We start from the raw sequence: 21335 nt of genomic DNA on the forward strand, positions 1-21335 counted from the left end.
CTACCTCTTCAAAAAGTATCTTAAATAATCCCACAGCACCCCGCCGGAAAGGTATCTCTGCTTGGATAGTTCCATCTGTGCCACTGATTTAGTCTGGTTTTAATTTCAGTTTGTCTACAAATTAATAATGTATATGTTGGATTCAGGTCTCCATCTCAACAAAAAAAGTTTAAAAAAAAAATAGAACTAAATCAAATTCAACTTGCGATTTTTGGTTGAGATGGAGAAGTGAATCCAACATATCAATGATTAATTTGTAGACAAACTGGAATTAAAACCAGACTAAGTCAGTGGTACAGATGGAACTATCCAAGCAGAAGATACATTACTTTGAAATGTTGATATTTGGTTACGTTAATAACCAAACACAATTCAATATCAATTTTGAAATACAATAAATAGCTTATTAACTTGTTGACAACTTAACAGACTTTTTGGTTAACCAAAAATAAAAGTTAAAGAATGGGATTAAGTCAGTGGCCCAGATGGAACTATCCAAGCAGTAGAAACATCTCCTTAAAATATTGATATTTGGTTACGTTGTCAACCAATAATACTTTTTTAATACAGTAACATTCAACCGTAAAATTAGTAATAGATCCATGGCCACCTTTTGAGGTTACTGTAAGTGTACATTTCTTCTTGTGTAATGATATAAAACCTCCATGTTCAAGATAACATGCGTAGGTCATCACAGATCTTCACAATTAGTCAACAACAACAAAAAATCCATATGTCTTTTCTTATCAATAGGTGAACGATAATGGCAAGGAGAAGTTATCAATATTTAAAAATGTATAGATTTGGTAGATATATTTTTTATAATTTTGACCTCCCCACAGTTGTGTAAACTCTAACATAGACAATTAGCTAGGAAGGTAACTCCAAACACCCTGTCAGTAGTAGCAGCTGTTTAGCAAATGAAGTGTAACAGTATAACTTTAGTCCGTCCCCTCGCCCATACCCGGGCTCGAACCAGGGACCCTCTGCACACAGACAACAGTCACCCACGAAGCATCGTTACCCATCGCTCCACAAAAGCCACGGCGGCCCTTGCAGAGCAAGGGGAACCACTACTTCAAGTTCTCAGCGCAAGTGACGTCACCGATTGAAACGCAATTAGCGCGCACCACCGCTAACTAGCTAGCCATTTCACATCTGTTACAGAAGCACAATGATAGCACATGAATCTGTTGTATAAATAAACAAAATATCTGACGTATTCCCATTTGAACTTTGCTATGCTTTTAAATGGTTGAAATGGTTGAAATGGTTGTGGCGGCAGGTAGCCTAGCGGTTAAGAGCGTTCAAATCCCTGAGCCGACTAGGTGAAAATCTGACGATGTGCTCTTGAGCCAGGCACTTAACCCTAATTGCTTCTATAAGTAGGTCTGGATAAGAGCGTCTGCTAAATGACTTAAAAGTCATGTAAAATGTTGAAAGCGCAGTGATAGACATTTGGGTGACAGCTAAATGAAGAATCTGACATTGTTTTTCACTGGAATTTGGTTGTGCTTTTAGATGCTTGAAAACATAGTGATAACACATTGACAATTCAACTAACTTTTGGGTGAATATAGGTTGTAATCTTAATGATCAACGTCTAAACCAAACATTACCCAATCATCCACGTTGAAATGAAGTGTTGTGCCCAGTGGGACTTTTAGAGCTTAGAAAGAGCTAGAGAGAGAGTTTGAGAGGAGAGAGACACTGGACCCTTGTGCCTTGTTAGTTGTTACTGTACCTGACAAAGGCAAAGGCCCATAAACAAATGGCAATATGGAGCACTACTGTGTACCTTTCTTTGCCAATGGGCCTTCCTCCCCACACAGACTGATGCCACTTCCACTCATCTCTCTCTCCCCTCTTCGGGAATTTGCGGTCATTTTGCAATCAGATCAACTTTAAATGTAGATACTTACAATAATCATCCCAAAGTAAAGTATACCAAACTATGAAGACATGAACATACTACAACCATGTGTGTTCCCTTCACTGTCATACAGTACAGTTCACTGAAGCGCAGCCAAGGAGAATGATTAATGACTCACATTTTCTCTTTTTTTAACAGAACATTATCAGATAATTGTGACAAAATGGAAGGGTGTGGGTTAAACAAGGAAGAGCTGGCATGGCACAATGGATGAGAGCACTAAATATAGCTGCTGCAGGGAAGTGGCCAAGTGGGATAAGGTACTGGTATATCCTGTTAAACTCAAACAGTGTGTGGTATTATCAGACCAACGGTCTGGGATCTTAAATCCATCCACCTTGATGCCAAAACACAAAGGTGGAACACAAGCTGCTTGGCTGAGCCCTGTGAATCCGAGACCCTCGTGGGAGCGGATGGGGAAAGCGGACGAGGTGAATAATTGCTTTATGACAATGACATGGGTGATAATGAAAAGAAGATATACGTCATCACAATAATCACAATGCTTCAGGGGTGATGTCATACAGAGCCCTTATGGTAGCAAACATCTCGCTTACTGCACAGTATGGAGGCTGTGTTGCAACGTCACACAAATTCCCCAGTGTTCAGGTGGAAGACCTCATAGTTATGGCCAATTACTGCTTAATATTTTGTTTATTTTGTCATTTGTATACCCAAGTTTTAACTGGCAAACCTCTTGTCAGTTGGAGAAAATACCAGATGACACTGAAGGTGCAGACTATAGGGCCACCTTCCAGTGTCTCCTAATACTTCAGAACTGTACACACAGCACAAAGCACTGGAGATGAGTCAAACACATAGGATGGGGCCAACAGGCTCAGCTCACCATGTTGAGCTGTCCAGCATAGATGATGTCACTCGCAGGCCGTTCTCGCCCCCTCCTCGCCACAGCCTCAGCAGTGGTGCAGGCAAGCTGAGTGGCGGCAGGATTTGTTTTTCTGGGCAGACTGCGAGGAGTCGGTTTATCGGTTGGGGATTATTATTTAACGGTGCTCCACATGGAGCCCTGCATCCCCGCTCCTGAGAGAGAAAGGTGTTAATTCCATTTCTCAATGTGGTTTTAGTTTGCCCCATCGCTGACATGCTTCTCAGCTCTAATGGGCACCAGTGATGGACAGCCCAAAGCTCGCACCACGTTCGGTGGGAGAGAGTGTGCAATTATGTGGATGGAAAATGCAAGGCAATTACCGAATTGAGCAATCCTTATATTTATATAATTGCATCCACTACCACACCCTTGGGAGAATATAAATAAATAGTGAGGTTAGTGAACAATGACATAGTAGAGCGTTTCGACATCATTAACAAATAACGGCATTAACAAATAAGGCATGAAACAACTTAGCATACAGAGTGCTGTGGATGAAAACTGAGGGACTCCTATTTAGCAACGGCAAACAAACAATTGCCTCATAGATGTAGATCAAGTCAATCCTTTTAGTTTGGCATCAGTTCTCTCAGATGTTCTTTCAGTCTGCTGTCTGGCAAGGTGAAGGTAAGAGAGGAAGATTGGCTTTTACTTAGCAGATCAGCAGTCCAACAATCCTCCCATCCACCCTGTGTGTAGTGGGACTGGACAGAGAGTACACTTTAAACTGAATGGGTGGACAACTTAATCTTGTTTCATCATAGAAGGCATGTGAACAGTCAGTATATCAGCTATGCTGGCCAACAGACCACCATTCACATTTTTGAATTGCACAACACACTAGAAAACACATTTGATTCAATGTAATAATCCATCAACTAACGATTATATGAGAATGCATCTAAGTGTAAACCAGGCCCAAGTATGAAGGCATTCTGGGCCAGCAGCTGGGTGGGTTTCAGCAGCTAAGCGGTTCTGCTCTGGTCTGCTGAGATCCTGCTAATGACCATCCATGTGGACTCCATTTCCTTCCTGTCCCCAGCCCGCCCACCTATTTATCCTGACACACACACACACACACACACACACACACACACACACACACACACACACACACACACACACACACACACACACACACACACACACACACACACACACACACACACACACACACACACACACACACACACACACACACACACACACACAGAGAGAGAGAATGATATGGTGAGAGACTTGTCGTTTTTCTCTCATACGCTTTTAAACAGCAGATCGGAGTTCCCAGTAGGTTAGAGGGCAACAAACTTCAAATGCCTGGACAACAACCGACAACAGTGCTTTCCCCGTCATTTGCTAGGAAAACACTTCCCGTCGTGGGCTCCCCGCCCCCAGCCTGCGTTCCCCCACTGTAAATCATGATGAAATGGCTTGCAGGTGTCAGGATTAAAGAATAGTCACACAGGACCTCCAGCCCCAGCTGGGTCCCTCCCTTTGCCAGGTCTTCTGTTGCTATTTGTTTTTGTGAGATCCTCTTGTATAGTACCAGGGACCGGCACCGAGGAAGGCAGGGCCGGTTGGGGGACGGGGGGCTCTGGGCCTGCTCTGAGTTATGCACTCAGTTAGCCCAGTGAGTACGAGAGCAGATGTCCCTCCTGCCCTCTCAGGGTGTTTAGCATACCTGCCTCCTCCAGTTAAACAACATAACCTTCACACATCTCTGGCTGTATGAGCCAACACCGGCCCCGTGCCAGAGGCTCTGGGATCAATAAATCCTCCTGTCAGCAGCCATGAGCAGCACAGAGAGAGGAGCTACTCAAAGAAGAGGATGCTTCAGAAATGTTATTTTATGTGACTGCGGTGTAAACTGTGGAAACTGTAAAACTGACAGCACAGCGCTAACAACACGCTCAAAGTATAAACCCAAATGAATCAACTTTAAAGCTATGTGTCTATAGGCTGAGCAAATCCTTCTGATAGTTTCACTCAGGGGTGATCCCAGATGGGCTGGTACATTCATAGCCTAGTGGGCCTCTCTAACTTGGCATTATTGCACAAAATGAGAATTATCTGGCTAATAAAGGGCTAACAATAGGCCACGTGGGGGCCACGAGGAAAAAAATGGCCGGTGTGTTAAAAATGCCAGAGATGATATCTGGTCCCAGTCTGCCCCTGGTTTCACTCTGTTAAATCGACCAATTTCCCCTAATATCATTTCCAAGAAACAGAGAGAAAGGGAAGAAAAAGAGAGAACACCATTTTCTCTCTCCAATCTTTCTCTGAAGAACCTGGGTACCTGATTACCTGCTCTTTAAGTAGTTAAGTTCCTCCCCTGTGTTGTGCTGACTGGGCTGTTGTGAGAGAAGAGTGAGTGGTTCTGCCAGCTCTGTTCGCCAGCTGAGGAGAAACCACAGTATTAACCAAAGACAGCTTTGACAGTGTGGGAGCAGCCTCCATGGAGAGATGCAGTCCCTGGGCATTCTGAAGTGGTCCAGAAACCTTCTCACTGAAATTATCACTGACACATTGGTGAGTCTGCAGCTAAGGGCTGGAGAGAATATGGAGATATGTTGATATATTGAGAGGGACTCTCAACTACTGAGCCCATTACTGTGAACCATCTATAATACTACACACTGTAGCTATGGGCTATATCCTATATCTTGTGAAATGTCATATAATCTTTAGGTCTTTAACATCCTGCACCTGTCAAAAGACAGTATTATATTGGATTGTACAATACGGTCTGCGAGGAGCATGCCATGTTAATATATAACAACTTTAATAATTCTTAGCGATTTAAAGGAACACTGCCTTCAAACCCCCCTCTACCACAAGGCTGGGGGAAACTCAATGGTTTGGTGGGAAGTTGGGTTAGTTTACAAGTGCTTCAGTGAAAGGGGACCCCACAGAGCACGCTTTATACAGCCAGCGTTATTTCACAGAACACAATCTCTTGGACCACTTGTACCCCCTTCTTGCGCTAAAGAGGAGAGCCAGTCGGGGGGAGGGGGAAGAAGAAAGGCCTCATGTGGCTGATTTGATAATGACCGTTCTGTTGAGAGCAGATTGATAGACGCTGTCAGAGAAACATAAGAACTCTCGAGAGCGTTGTCAGGGGCCTGCGCGAGCCGAAAGCCATAAGAGACGTGTGTAGCTCCTGCCAAAGGATGTGCACCAGTCCCCATCCACTGCCAGACGGGAAGAGGAGACCCACTCAGGTTGAATGGAGCGAGCCGCTGCTCAGCAGCAGATGTAAGGGTGGATTGTTCCCAGTAGAAATATTAATCCAGAAGGGTTTGAAGATTAATGTTGTGTCGTTAAACGCATTTCAATAATTGTCAGAGTTGACATATTTATTTTGTTGAAAGGAGGAAGAGGAAGAGACATCTCTCCGGAAGATAAAACAAACCCCTTGAGACCTCACAGTGTAACACCATCTGAGACTGTTGTTCCTGTGCAACACCTGAGAGACACACTGTCTCTTCACACACAGAGACGGGAGATCAGTTGGTATGGTAGATGGCCTGTCTATGTCTTACGAGGGCTCTATTTCTCTGGGAGCCCACTGTATATCTGCAAGAAGTGAAAACGACATCAGAGGGTGGATACCTGCCTGCGGAGGCACCCCATGCTGCATGTAAAACATGTCAGAGAGGAGTGGAGCCCTCCCCTCTCCTTCCTTCCATCATCCCTCGCTCTGATCTGCTCTCCTCCTCCACAAACTCTGCTTTCTATTAGACAGCACTGTGGCACCTGTAGGGGCTCAGGCAGGGAGGTACAAACATGACCATCTGCAGCTCTGTGAGCGTTTGCCAGAGTGTGATACATTCTCCATTGGTCACGGTCCTCTGTGTAATTCTGTTTTGTTTTGTGCTGGCGAAGAACAAAGAAGAACAGGAAGACAAACAGCCTTTATGAATTTAGTTAAGTGGATGGGTGGATGACACTCCACCCATCATACGATTGAATCATAGGGCCGCCCTCCATAACAGGAAGACAGCACTTTCTTTCTGCCCCCTTTACCTTTCCATTTCATACTGTGATTATGTCACCAGAGATTGTTTATAGATAAAGGGATAGTTATTCTGGATTTTAACCATATGTTTATGGGTGGAGAATTCCATGTAATCATTTCCCATAGGATTTTGTTTGTGAGCCATTTCTAGACGTATATATAACATACATCTCAAAACCCACCAGTAAACAATGGATCCAATAACAACAGCAGGATAGTTTTACTCACAGTTACACTGTATGTACACTATATATACAAAAGTATGTGGACAACCATTCAAATGAATGGGTTCTGCTATTGTTGTTGTTGACAGGTGTATAAAATCTAGCACACAGCCATGCAATCTCCATAGAGAAACATTGTCAGTAGAACATGCACAGAGCCCTGACCGCAACACCATCGAACACCTTTGGGATGATGAATTGGACGGCCGACTGCGAGCCAGGCCTAATCGCCCAACATCAGTGCCCGACCTCACTAATGGTCTTGTGGCTGAATGGAAGCAAGTTATAGCAGTAAAGGGGGGCACCAACTCTGAGGAGTATTTCTGTCTGTAATAAAGCCCTTTTGTGGTCCTGGCTCCCAAGTGGGTGGGCCTGTGCCCTTTCCAGGCCCACCCATGGCTGCTTCCCTGCCCAGTCATGTGAAACCCATAGATTAGAGCCAAATTTATTTATTTCAACTGACTGATTTCCTTCTTCAAGTAAAATCTTTGAGATTGTTGCATGTTGCGTTTATATTTTTGTTCAGTATATGTTTGTATGTAACACTAGAGGAGGATGAGTGTGTAAGGTTCATTTAAGACCATCCCTGCCTCATCCTGTCTGCTGTAAAATATCTAATACAGGAACAGGAGACTGATCCCTCTGACTGGGCCATGGATACGGGAGTCTATACTATCCTGTAACACACTCACACTGCACAGTCACATGGCCCATGTTCCTGAACATGATTAAGGTGGCCAATCCAGACTCTCTCACCATTAAAAAGGGATTGGATTTCATGAGATTTTGACTAATAATAGAACCAAATCCTAATGACAATAGCAGCAACCCAGGCTGTAAATGGATATGAAGCAGTCCCAGTGCAGCACAGTGAGAGCAGGGCCACACACTACAGTACTGCTCTCTCCTGTCACAACCAGTGGGAGGCTTCCTGACATTACACTCAGGTACATTATGTCTTTCCTCAACCTCAACAACTTGTAGGATATCTTGTGTGGCAGTCGTACGAGGCACACAAGACCATCAAGAGGACTGTGAGAGGCTACAAAAAGAGATATCAGACAGAGATGTAACACTCAGTCGTTCAGAAACTTGATCAGAAAAGTGCTGACTAAGCATCATTTGTGAATAATATTAACGCTGACAGCCTGGAGCAGCTTAAGACAATTAACGTTTGGAATTGGACAGTGTCTTCCTCCTCATTGAACACAGATGTTTTGTTTTGGGGACGGAGAGATGGGACTGGAGTGAGAAAAAAAGAAGGGGGCTTCCTGTTTCCCCTGACAGATTCAGTTTGTATCAAACAAACAAACAAACAAAGAAAACAAACAGGGAAAAGCCTCCCACTCTCACTGTGTCTCCTCTGACGGATCACACCCTTCTGAAGCCGCCCCGCAGAGCCAGAACCATGCTGCAGACACAGCACTCCAACACACTCCCTGCAGCAATCAAAAACACCAGGCCCCAGGGCTCAGAATGAGCTTGGCGTGGACACAACATTACAGCATATAAACAAGCCTGCAGTTCCATATAGAGGCCCTGTAATTGTTATGAGCTGGGCTAAGGAGGATTGCCTCTTTTTTACAGCAGGGTTTTACTACTGTTGTAAGACACAGTGCCCAGATCAGAACTTTATTACACAATGCAGACTTCATAGAATACAAGACATTCTCACCAAAATGCATACAGTACAGAACCCCCCTCCACCTTCCCCAGCAACACCCCCTCATCTGTAGCCTACTCCATGACTGCAGCTTATGTTCGTCATGAGAGAGGAACTGTCCTTCAGATTTGATCTAAAAAACCCTTTCAACTCCCTGCCCTCATCCAACTTTTACACCTGCAACATTAAAAAGAATGTGGGAAATGATATTTGACATTTCAGAGGTTGTATTTCATGACCCTTTAAATGAAGTTAGTGCTCTCAATGTGTAATGTCTGGCACCATTCCCTGAGTTGCTGCTAATTTACACTCCTGGTGCTTGTCAATTGGTGCGTTCACAAATCAGGAGGCATGATTTCAGTTAAAAATAATGAAAATAATGAAAAACAGAATTACATTGTATTCATCACGCCTCTTTGCTGACAACTTTAGATTGACGTCACATGTAAATGCCCCAGCCAAGAAGTTATTACTTAAAACTGGTGTTCTACATCTTGAATGCCATAACTGACATCATCCAGTCATCAGAGCCTCATGACAACCTCTCTAATGCCATCTACCAGGCTACTAGCAAATATACCGAGACAACCAATGTTCTATCTGTCACTTTGAATGGAAACATGCTCACTTTGTACCACTATAAGACACCACATGAATTAAGTAACGATGTTACACAACGTCAGAGTTAGCAGTCTCATGCACCAGGATACAGTACAACTCCTCTAATAAGCCAGGCAGCTGGACTTGTGTAATGTGTTGGGAGGTTACCACGTAATATAACTCCATTAGATATTAATAGGTGAGACAGAAAATATAGGCCTACTAATCATAATTAATGCACTTGGTATAGCTGATGAGCAGAAATTAAGGAGGCAAAAAGGGTATTGAGTAAAAAAAAAAGAAAAGTTGGACAAAAGCAAATTGTTATTGTTACATTAATTTGGATACAAGAATGAGAATTTTCCTCCTCATTATGGCCAAGCTGCTGGACAAGACTCTGGTTTCTCTCCCCTACCGTGCCCTGGCACTCCCGCAGCATCCCCACGGAGACGGCTTCCTCGCCGTGATGAGCTTTTGACAGGCCTCTAAACGGCCCGCTTAATGCCGTGCCAGCCCAGACATGGGGCGGCTGGGACGCTGGCAGCTTCTTGGCCCTCTCCGCGCACCATGGGCCTCGGCCCATCTAGACCCTCTTTTCTCTGCTTTTCTTTCTGCAGCCTCATGATTGTTATGCAAAGTTCTCCAAGCAACAGTTGTTGGAGTCTGCTTAGCCACAGATGTAGACAGGGATTTCAGACTGTTTCCCCTCTTGGTAGATTTGTAGACGTAGATCTGGGCTGATTGTTGGTGTTATCTGGACTAAGCAGATGCTGGGCTGTGGCCCAATGGGCCACACATGAGGGACATCCACCACACCTCAGAACAGCAGGTTCTGGAATTAAACACAAATATGTCAGCTAAGGACTGAAAATGAAAGCTGACCGCTGTTCAGTCGGATCCTTTCAGAAATGGTGACACTTGTTGCGTACTTTCGTTATGATGAGGTGTCTTCATAGCCGAGGCCTTGCCGGTGTGCTTGCTTTCCAACTCATACAAACAACACTGACTGTATGTTCATGAGAGCAGTTGCATGAAAACAGAACCTAGTTATTTTCTGCATGTATATCATTATCGTCAACTGGCCAATAAAAACCTTCCTATGTTTATCCAAAGTTTACTGTATGTTGGTGGTCTGTCCAGGTTCCAGGTACCGTAAGGAAGGGCACAAAGTGGTGCTACTGCCATCTAGTGTTAGACTGTGGAAGCTACATACTGTAGGTAACACGTCTGTAGTCCCATCTGCTGGAGGAAGCTTGAAAACGTCATAGTAATTCATTACAGCCATGTAATGTTTATTTCCCCCCATATGTGGTCAGGGATACAGCTACTGTAAGATAAATATTTTTGTTAGGGAAACTTATTCTTGTAGGCCACAGGAGTGCAGAGCCTGGCATACTGTATTCCACATGGAACCTCGGTAGGATACAGTTCTGCATGCAATGTGTGACCTGGACATACAGTACAGTAGCCTATATCTTGACATGTATCACTCAGAATGCTATGCTGGCAAAGCACTATATTAAAGATATCAAATGCTACTACTCATGGCCATAACTTGTCCATGTCACAATCAGTTCTATCTAAATAATGTTTCTATGGTTAAGTGTTATTTTTGCACCACCTTTTCAATTTATCCCTGCCTGTGCAAGGGCCTTCTCTAATGAATCTATAACTTCAGAAAATATTCACATCCCTTGACTTTTTTCACATTTCGTTGTGTTACATCCTACATTTAAAATGGATTAAATTGAGATTTTGTGTCACTAGCCCATCATTTCAAAGTGGAATTGTTTTTGAAAATGTTTACAAATGAATACTAAATAAAAAGCTGAAATGTATTGAGTCCAGAAGTATTCAACCCATTATGGCAAGCCTAAATGAGTTCAGGAGTAAAAATGTGCTTAACAAGACACATAAAAGTTGCATGGAATCACTTAGTGTGCAATAATAGTGGTTAACATGATTTTTGAATGACTACCTCATCTCTGTACCCCACACATATATATAAGGTCCCTCAGTCGAGCAGTGAATTTCAGACACAGATTCAACCACAAAGACCGGGGAGGTTTTCCAATGCCTCACTAAGAAGGGCACCTACTGGTAGAAGGGTAAAAAATAAAAATACACTTTGAGCATGGTGAAGCTATACATTTTGGATGGTGTATTAATACACCCAGTCACTACAAAGATACATTCGTCCTTCCTAACTCAGTTGCAGGAGAGGAAGGAAACCGCTCAGGGATGTCACCATGAGGCTAATGGTGAATTTAAAACAGTTATAGAGATGAGTAAACTGAGGATGGATCATCAACATTGTAGTTACTCCACAATACTAACCTAATTGACAAAGTGAAAAGAAGGAAGACTGTACAGAATACAAATATAAAATAATAGAGCTACGCACAAGCAAAATACTAGAGGAAAGCCTAGTTCAGTCTCCTTTCCAACAGACACGGAGAGACAAATTCACCTTTCAGCAGGACAATAACCAAAAATACAAGACCAAATAAACACTGAAATTGCTTACCAAGACAACATTGAATGTTCCTGAATGGCCTAGTTACAGTTTTGACTTAAATTGGCTTGAACTTCTATGACAAGATTTAAAAATGGCTGTCTAGCAATGATCAACAACCAACTTGACAGATGTTGAAGAATTTAAAAAAGAATAATGTGCAAATATTGTACAATCCAGGTGTGCAAAGGTCTTAGAGACTTACCCAGAAAGACTGCCAAAGGTGATTATAACATGTACTTAGTCAGGGGTGTGAATACTTATGTCATTTAGATATTTCTGTATTTAATTTTCAATCAATTTGCAAACATTCTAAAAACATGTTTTCACTTTGTCATTATGGAGTATTGTGCGGAGATGGGTGAGCGAAAAATCTATTTAATACATTTTCAATTCAGGCTGTAACAACAAAATGTGGAATAAGGGGTATGAATACTTTCTGAAGGCACTGAATCACAATATGACAAAGAAAATGTACACAACCAAGCCTTTCGCTGTCTTCATACAAACCAGACATTAAAATCAACTTCAACTCATGGAAAAGTAAATGATGGTGTTCATCTAAAAATACCAGATAGCAGCATTTTGAAGGGGATGTTTACTTCATGCATGATGAGACCCAGTTCCAGACAGCTGTAGTGAATCTCTAATGCACTGTTTTAATAGGAGTAACACCAGCCAGGGAATTCAGTGATCTTATCTGCATATGGTGTTGATGATGGGGCAGCTGCACACACTTTCAGAACTGTTGAGGCCACGTGCGATGTCTCTTCTGGAAGACATCAGGCATGACATAAACAACCCTTTTCCTTACTGCCTTCTGTCTCACACAACTTTCTCACACAAAAAAAACCTGAGACAGAGGCTTGAGAAACCCACTGTTGTCTTGTTAAAGTTATGAGTAACCTGTTCTCATTGGACAGAACAGACTAGACTAGTGAATAGCAGCGGAATTGGGTAAAATAATACTGAATATCTGCACTTACAACCATGAGAGAACACAGCAGGATACCAGTTCAATAGCACCCACTCCCTGAAAACAATTTTCTCTGTGTTATCAAAACACTAACCATTTTCTGACCTGCTTTGACGTATGTCTTCCACGCATCAGGATTGATTGTGAAAACAGATTTCTGGTGAATACCATTGGTTGAAAAAAGCTCTACATCATAAATAGAAAATTAGACTGAAATGTACAATTGATCAACAATACACATATCAAAATACCAATGAATGAAACAAACAAACCTGGAACACATGGTCCTAGTAAGAGGAGGCAGAGCTGGTTGTAATTTGGGAAGGGGAAGATAAACTACCATTACAAAGCTGCTGACTGCTGCATTATTTCATATCATTTGTGCTTTGAGAAACATTTTAAAAAACATAAGAGGTGAGAGAATTGAAAAAAATTGTATGACCTCAGACTTTGTAACACGGCAAATGTAAAATAATGCAATCCTTTAACTGAGATTGAGTTTAATGCCAGTCTATACATCACTGTTCACTGTACGGGCGAGCTGGCTGCTCTTTGAACAGGCAGTTTTAAAATCATATGTCATTTCCCCTTCCCAAGTCCAAATTATTCCAGCTCCCCAGAGATGTGTGATTTCAGACACACAGTTGGAGCAAATCACTTGCAGACTAGCTGAGCAGATTATTAATCTGAGGTAAAACGTGTGGGATTCACCACAACTATAAGCAACCTCCCAAACGAACAACTTAAAGGCTCTGGCCATAGAACGCATGCTTGGTTCCAGCTCAATGTACTTGTGAGTGATAGCGCAGGCCAGAAACCATGGAGCAAAGCTGTAGGAAAAATGCAACCCCGTAATTGGTAACAGTCTCCACATTTATGTAAGCAAGGTAGGCTTAATTAATACCAGTACGAGGAAGATCCTCTCCTGAGCTCGCTGACATATTTATTATTGGACGTCGGAGCAGAGCTTTCTGGAGTCCATCAGACCTGTGTCTAAACACACAGCAGCCAGATGGTGTTTTTTTCTATAGCAGCTCCCACCAATGGCTCAGCAGCAATTACCAGGGGTTATCAAAGGGCATCAACCATGGAGCTCAGACAGACCAACATGAATTCTCCCTCATTTCCCCTGAGCTCACCTCAATCACTTCTCTTTCTCCTCATTAAAATTCCTGAATCATAATAAAGTTAAAATGGGTCTGTATAACTACTAGGGAGGATTGGACTGTAGGTGATGGGAATGGATGTTTGGGAAGAGTTTTTAATGTTGCTGGCACTCCTTATCAGCATTAGTAAGAAAAAATCTGAAAAATGGTATGTCAGTCTGCTGCCATCCCATCATACCCTGCCACTCCGGGAAGTAAGATGAGCCAAATGCAAGCCAGATGTATTTCAGCCATTGGGCCAGATTCCATCAAGCTGCAATATTTCACTAGACCATATATTAATCTTCTAAAGCGTGTCACAGATTTCTCCACTGATAACATCACAGGGTTTAAATGACAGCGGAGTCATAGCTCTCATCAAACTGTGGCAGGGTTAAGAAAACATTCTGCTGGAAAATGTCAGCACGCTGCTCCGTCTTAGACCGCAATTAACCACTACCACCTTTATTTTCAGAGCTCACAGAACTTAGGGCTATGATGATTTGTTCCCATTTCAAGAATATGATCAACCAAAATATGGTAAGAACAGATTTTTATTTTCAATCAGAAACACTTTAGAAAAAGATCATACAAAAAATATTTTATTTATATTTCTCACATGCATACGGTCAATACTTTTGTCTTTTGGAAATGCAACCACCATGGGAGTCAACAATACCAGACAATACTGTAGCAGCCTCATCACACAACTGATCTTTTACTCTCTGACAACATGGTGAGATAGCATACCTAATGCTCCCTGCAAGAGGCTAACACATCACCCAACGGGAGGCCTAAGGTTCTGTGGCAGCTCTGATAAACTGGACAGGATGCTGACAACTCAGTGAATTACTGATGGTGAACCAAGACCCACGCAATTCACCTCCCTGGATAGACAAGACAGGGACACCCACTGTGCCTTCAAAACCACCCGATGCCCATGACCCTTTCCATCTCCTCAGGCAGGCCTCTCGTCTTTGAATTGCCAATCCCCTTCCTTCCATAGGCCCTGATGCAGGGCACAGAGACTGTTGTCTCAGAGGTCAGGGGTCACCTGAGTTTCCTTGCTGCGGCCCCCCCCGGATTAGTCTTCCTCTGAGGAAAGCTGGGCTACGTCGTCATGAACCTCCCTGTAGGCGCCCAGCGGGCCCCCTTCCACAACATAGCTCCCAGTGCTGAACCTCAGTCCCTCAGACAGCTTCTGGGCTGCCAGCTTGGCCTGCAAATCCTGAGGGAAACACACAATACAGGAGAGATGCTGACATTGATAGGGTAATTAACCTGAAAAAATTAGCAAGTGCTTAGCAGTAAGTATTAGGCTGCTATACTATACCATGAATGGAAGTAGCATAGGGAGTGTTCATCATTAGATGAGCAGTGTTTTTGTGGTGATAATGGAATAGGTAGGTAGACGTTGCCTCAACACTTATAACACATTTAATTCCCTCATGTAATCTGATCGTACATCTGATTAGGAGTAACTGTTACCTTGAGCAGTGAGCATTTTGGTGTTGTTGGACAGACCTTAATGTTCCTCTGTTGTGTCAGACAGACCCAGGGGCCACTCACCTGGTGTTTCCTGGTCTGCTCGAGTAGCAGGTCAGCTGACTGCTCCAGTGTCAGCAGCTGGGCAGGGCTGTAGTGGAGCAGTGGCAGCCTGGCCGCAGTGACGTCGTCAATGTGCTTCCTGTCTTGCTCCCTCCTGGCCTCAACGGAGAGCACTGGTGATGGTAATAAGCCTCCAGGGGATTGGCTGGGTGACAGAGACCCTGACGAGGAGCCATCTGTGTTGTGGGCAAACCTGCAAACATTACAGGAAGAGTTAATATAAGAGTTAGTAGGTGAGAATACAAGTGCATTGCCATAACTAAAGGCAGCATCACTGAACTATACAGTATTCTTAAATACTTTCATACAAAGTGGACATACAGATTAGGCTTATACTGCTGTCTCCTCATAGCCGGGTCCTTCTCAGTCCTCGCCAGGACTTCTATGTAGTGTAGTTTCTTCTGTGGCTGCCTTCCAAGGAAGAGGTTTCTAGTAGCAGGTCTGTTGAATGTGTCTTTAGGGGATCCACTCGAGCCAGTTGAGTGGTCAGACAGAGTGACCCTCTGCAAGGCCTCCGCTAGGTCGCTGTCTTTTGTCCTGTCAGAGTCTAGAGAGGCCCCTGCATCACCACCATTTGGACACACTGTCTTCTTGCAACGTGTCAACTATTTTGCTCTCCTGAACATTAGGTGACAAGAAGTGAGACGTCCAATTCTTGGACATTTCCAGGAGCTGTGTCCCCAGCTTGTCTCCTATGTTGGGAAGTTTCTGGTTTATTCTGGCTACCACGTCAAAGTCTGCTGGTATTTAGACTGCAGCTCTGTCCTGACAGATGACAGCATATCTTGCTTCATCTCCTCTTCTTCATTGTGGGCAAGAGCAAGGCATAATCTCTCTGCAAAGTCTGAGATCTTCTTCCCTTTGTCTGGAAGGGTCTGTATGAACCCCCTGTTGATAACAACATATCAAATCAGTCTGTCAACAAGAAATAACGAATAACTAACCACTGCTTTCAGCTCAACTTTAAGAAAATGTAGTTTGCAGTGATAGTAAAAACAAAGGAATGTCAGGTTCAGGGTAAAACGCATTTCCCTAGTTGAAGTAACATCAGCTAGCCTACATTGAGGCGGATAGCATATACACACATGCGCCAAAACTGGCACCACTGTCTAGCCAACAGCTGGAAGTTTCTAGAAGAATGTAATGTTGTTGTAGCAGCTAATTAATCATTTGAGTAAGCTTCTGTCAGATGAATGATATGAAGTTACATACTTGTTAGATAATAGTTTCTTGGCGTGACAGTAATTCACCAAGTTCTTCTTTGCTCTTGGTTTTGAGAACCCCCACTTGCCCCTGGCGTTCTGATGGAGCTGCCCACGATGACGAGACATTGTTAGCTAGCTAGTAGCTACTAGTCTAAAACCCGCCCAAATAAGTTTACCGAATAACTAAAATTACCCTATAAAAACATTACTTTGTTAGTCCATTAGCGTTACACTTAACGGGATTATGTTGTTCAATTAAATATACTTTCACCTTCAGCTGTCTGTTAGATTGAATTTGTATTTTGGTTGCTACGTAGCCGGCGCGCTTTCATTGTAACCGGAAGTACGTTACCTTCAATATTCTTCTTCTTTTGCTTTAGGATTTGGTTTAGGATTTGGTTGGCGATCCGCCAACTTTAGGTGCATACACCGCCACCTACTGTACTGGTGTGTGAAGCCATTCACCGCCTACCGACAAATTATTGATACGGTAATTCAAAATTGGGAAAAATTAAAATTGCCCTGTCAACTATTTGCCCTCTATAAAAATAGAAACACACCACCCCATTCCAATTTTTAAACCTATCTAATCATATTACACTTCCTAACTTGACATTGTCGGGAAAAGACATCAAAATTCAGCAAGACAGACAAATACCGACAATTATTTATTTAGCCAGGTAGGCAAGTTGAGAACAAGTTCTCATTTACAACTGCGACCTGGCCAAGAATAAAGCAAAGCAGTTTGACACAACACAGAGTTACACATGGAATAAACAAAACATAGTCAATAATACAGTTGAAGAAAATCTGTATAGTGTGTGCAAATGAGGTAAGAAAAGGGAGGTAGGGCAATAAAGAGGTCATGGTGGCAAAGTAATTACAATATACCAATTAGACACTAGAGTGATTGATGTGCAAAAGATGAATGTGCAAGTAGAGATACAGGGGTGCAAAGGAGCAAGATAAATAAATATAGTATGGGGATGAGGTAGTTGGATGGGCTATTTACAGATGGGCTATGTACAGGTGCATTGATCTGTGAGCTGCTCAGACAGCTGGTGCTTAAAGCTAGTGTGGAAGGTAAGAGTCTCCGGCTGGCAATGTGATAGACTGCATCCAATTTGCTGAGTAGTGTTGGCGGCTGTTTTGTAAATGACAACGCCAAAGTCGAGGATCGGTAGGATTGTCAGTTTTACGAGGGTATGTTTGGCAGCATGAGTGAAGGATGCTTTGTTGCGAAATAGGAAGCCGATTCTAGATTTAATTTTGGATTGGAGATGCTTGATGTGAGTATGGAAGGAGAGTTTACAATCTAACCAGACACCTAGGTATTTGTAGTTGTCCACATATTCTAAGTCAGAGCCGTCCAGAGTAGTGATGCTGGGCGGGCGGGCAGATGTGGGCAGCGATCGGTTGAAGAGCATGCATTTGGTTTTACTTGCATTTAAGCGGAGTTGGAGGCCACGGAAGGAGAGTTGTATGGCATTGAAGCTCGTCTGTGTTACGGTTTTCTTTCTCCTCTTCCTCTGAAGAGGAGGTGTAGCAGGGATCGGACCAAAATGCAGCGTGGTTATTTGTATACATATTTAATAAAGATGAAAACACGAACAGTATACAAACACAATAAATGTGGAATAAACTATTTTAAAAAAATTGTATAAATAATAAAAATTAAAAAAACCCTAAACAGCCTATCTGGTGCAAACAAACAGAGACAGGAACAATCACCCACGAAACACTCAAAGAATTTGGCTGCCTAAATATGGTTCCCAATCAGAGACAACCATAAACACCTGCCTCTGATTGAGAACCACTTCAGGCAACCATAGACTTTTCTAGACAACCCCACTATACCACAATCCCAATACCTACAAAAACACCAAGACAAAACACACCACATAATAAACCCATGTCACACCCTGGCCTGACCAAAATAATAAAGAAAACACAAAATACTAAGACCAGGGCGTGACAGTCTGGAGGTTAGTTAACACAGTGTCCAATGATCATACCATAGAAGTTTGTTACATTTTAGGAATCTATAGTAAATTACTGCTCCACACAAGCCTTCGTTTGAGTGTTTGAATATTTTCTTGGAGCTAGTAGTATAGCATAAACTACATGTTATTTACCTACATTCATGTATTTGCTTACCTTGCAGTAAAATACTTTCAAAGCTGCTTCATATCATATGGCATGTAAATAGAGATGAAACGCAGATAATTGATCAGATGGCGCCACCCAGCGTTGAGAAGTAAAGATTACACTGATGCGACCAATGACTTTATAAAACTTGGATTGCTGATGCTTGGCACTCCCCAATAGGAGCATTCCTCCATTTATTTTTTATTTTACCCTTATTTTACCAGGTAAATTGACTGAGAACACATTCACAGCAACAACCTGGGGAATAGTTACAGGGGGATGAATGAGCCAATTGTAAACGGGATGATTAGGTGACTGTGATGGTATTAGGGACAGATTGGGAATTTAGCCAGGACACCAGGGGTAACACCCCTACTCTTACAATAAGTGCCATGGAGAGTCAGGACACCCATTTAACATCCCAGCCAAAAGATTGCACCCTACACAGGGAAATGTCCCCAATCATTGTGATATTTAGAAAGGGTGCCACCTACTGGCCCTACAACACCACTTCCAGCAGCATCTGGTGTTTCATCTTGAGACCAAGCAGGATCAATCCTGCTAAATTTCAGAAGCAAGCCAGCAGTGGGATGAAGGGTGGTATACATCTGCTACTTAGGAATGCTTGGAATTCTACAATATTTAAATTAAATATCTCAAGGACAAAATTACTTATTTAAGAATTTAAGAATTTAGTTGTAGTGGGTAATCTAAAAATATTAGTAATCTAAAACTATATATACTTTAAGTAAAATGTTTTATATATATTAACCTTTTATGTTTAGCCCACATAAAATAATTTAAAAGTATGCATTACATTGTCGCTAATAGAATAATTATGGCAAAAACTAATGTAGACATTAATAAGTGCATTTCTATAGGTTCCAAAACGATTATTTTAAACGGTGGCAGAGTGGCAAGATTGAGTCATGTTGGCTTCAACACAGTGCCCCCTATAGTCATCTAGTGTATATATAAACCATTGTATGCTACATATAACCTACCCGAAAGCTTCACAAAATGAACAATCAGCCACTGGACAGTGAACATTTTCATGAATGATTATAAAAACACCACAATGGTAAAATGGCACATTTTCAAAACATACACTGATTTCATTAGTATGCACTGAATGAGTATCATTCAAGAAAGGCACATCATGATTATCATAACTTCTCATATACACAGTCCTGGCAGTGTAGACAAATGACTTATACCAGTGGCTCAGGGATGGCAATCAGTAGAAATACAGTTCTTCAGTTTGTCAGATATAGTTAAATATTATCCAATAGATAAAAAAACAACCGATTATCATCACCGTTGTGGAGTATCAATGAAGTGTTAATAAAGGCACAAAGTATATATATTTTTACATATTTTGTACATAATTTGACTAATATTGCCTCTCATTTATACAGTGCAAACTAAAAAATGTCAGAAAAAGATACAGTATAAATATAAACCTTCATACATGATAGTGAATTCAGAATTCCATAAACCATACAAGAACATTCACTGTAAACAAAACCAAACATAATTCTTCAAAAGGATACTTTCAAGTATTATTTACAGAACAATAGATTATTTACACAATATGCAACATTGTCCCTTATACAGTATACTGAATAGCCTTCATAAAAAATATTTCTTCATGTGATTACTCAATGTTAATCTTTGCTGTTATTTCTATAAGTTTCATGAAAGGTGTGTTGATTTTGGATGGGCTTGATCTTGCGAGAGAACAGGATGGGGCTGAAATGTCCGCCTCTGGACTTGAGGCTGTATCTGTGATTTGAACTGAGGCAGACTCTTCTGTACTGGACTGATCAGGGCTTAGCGGGCCAGACGAAGACAGCGTTGGACTGGTTAGTGTTCCAAAGGATCTTGAGTTGGTTGACAGATACCTGCTGTACTCAGGAGGAGAGTACCTCAGTAAACTAGACTCCAGTCTGCTGGGTGGCGGTGGACCTGATCTGAATGTCCTAGACTGTCCTAGGTATTCTGTAGAAGAGGGACGGATTGGGGTTTGTCTGGGTTGGTTAGTTTCAACCTCATACGCCTGTATTTCAGGTCTGTGGAAGTAAAATGAGAAAACAGAATGAGAAATTTAAAAGAGAAACCCAACTAGAGGAAATGAAGCCACATGTATAGTAGAAACGGTGGTTCATACCTTGGGAGCAGATGACAGGCCACTCCTATCTCTCTGGTTTGCACAACTTCCCTTTGCATACTCTGTACAGACATAAAATACTTCAGCTTGTCTTCTAACTCATTATTCTAGGAAGAAGAAAAGAGGAAGGAACAAAGTCAGATCCATGCAAATGAGGTGGATGTGATGTAATCCAAGTGGACCAGACAGAGACAGATGATGTCACAAAAGGTGCAACACTGAATTTAGAGGTAGAGTAATG

General features: G+C 42.3%; 2 protein-coding genes across 4 annotated transcripts in view; both read right to left on the reverse strand.

Annotated features, from left to right (window-relative positions):
* Window positions 1–14499: 14499 nt before the first annotated feature.
* On the reverse strand, window positions 14500–17136 carry polr2m (RNA polymerase II subunit M). The gene is made up of 4 exons (XM_036964365.1): window positions 16784–17136; window positions 15893–16459; window positions 15533–15764; window positions 14500–15191 (listed from the first exon to the last, which is right to left on the reverse strand). The coding sequence occupies exons 2-4, from the start codon at window positions 15919–15921 to the stop codon at window positions 15048–15050; spliced, it is 405 nt and encodes a 134-aa protein (XP_036820260.1). The 5' UTR covers window positions 15922–16459; window positions 16784–17136; the 3' UTR covers window positions 14500–15047.
* Window positions 17137–19971: 2835 nt separating this feature from the next.
* Window positions 19972–21335, reverse strand: part of LOC110506539 (myocardial zonula adherens protein) — a 36512-nt gene continuing 35148 nt past the window's right edge. For 2 of the 3 annotated variants that reach the window (XM_021586226.2, XM_021586225.2), the window contains exons 13-14: window positions 21095–21201; window positions 19972–20996 (exon numbers count right to left, since the gene is read on the reverse strand). In XM_021586226.2, the coding sequence (XP_021441901.2) occupies window positions 20582–20996; window positions 21095–21201 (522 nt within the window). In that variant the 3' untranslated portion in view covers window positions 19972–20581. The remainder of the gene's footprint in view (window positions 20997–21094; window positions 21202–21335) is intronic. The other variant, XM_021586227.2, reaches the window with a different exon arrangement.

This window comes from Oncorhynchus mykiss, chromosome 26 (assembly GCF_013265735.2).
Source record: "Oncorhynchus mykiss isolate Arlee chromosome 26, USDA_OmykA_1.1, whole genome shotgun sequence".
In the NCBI taxonomy this organism is placed as follows: Eukaryota; Metazoa; Chordata; class Actinopteri; order Salmoniformes; family Salmonidae; genus Oncorhynchus; species Oncorhynchus mykiss.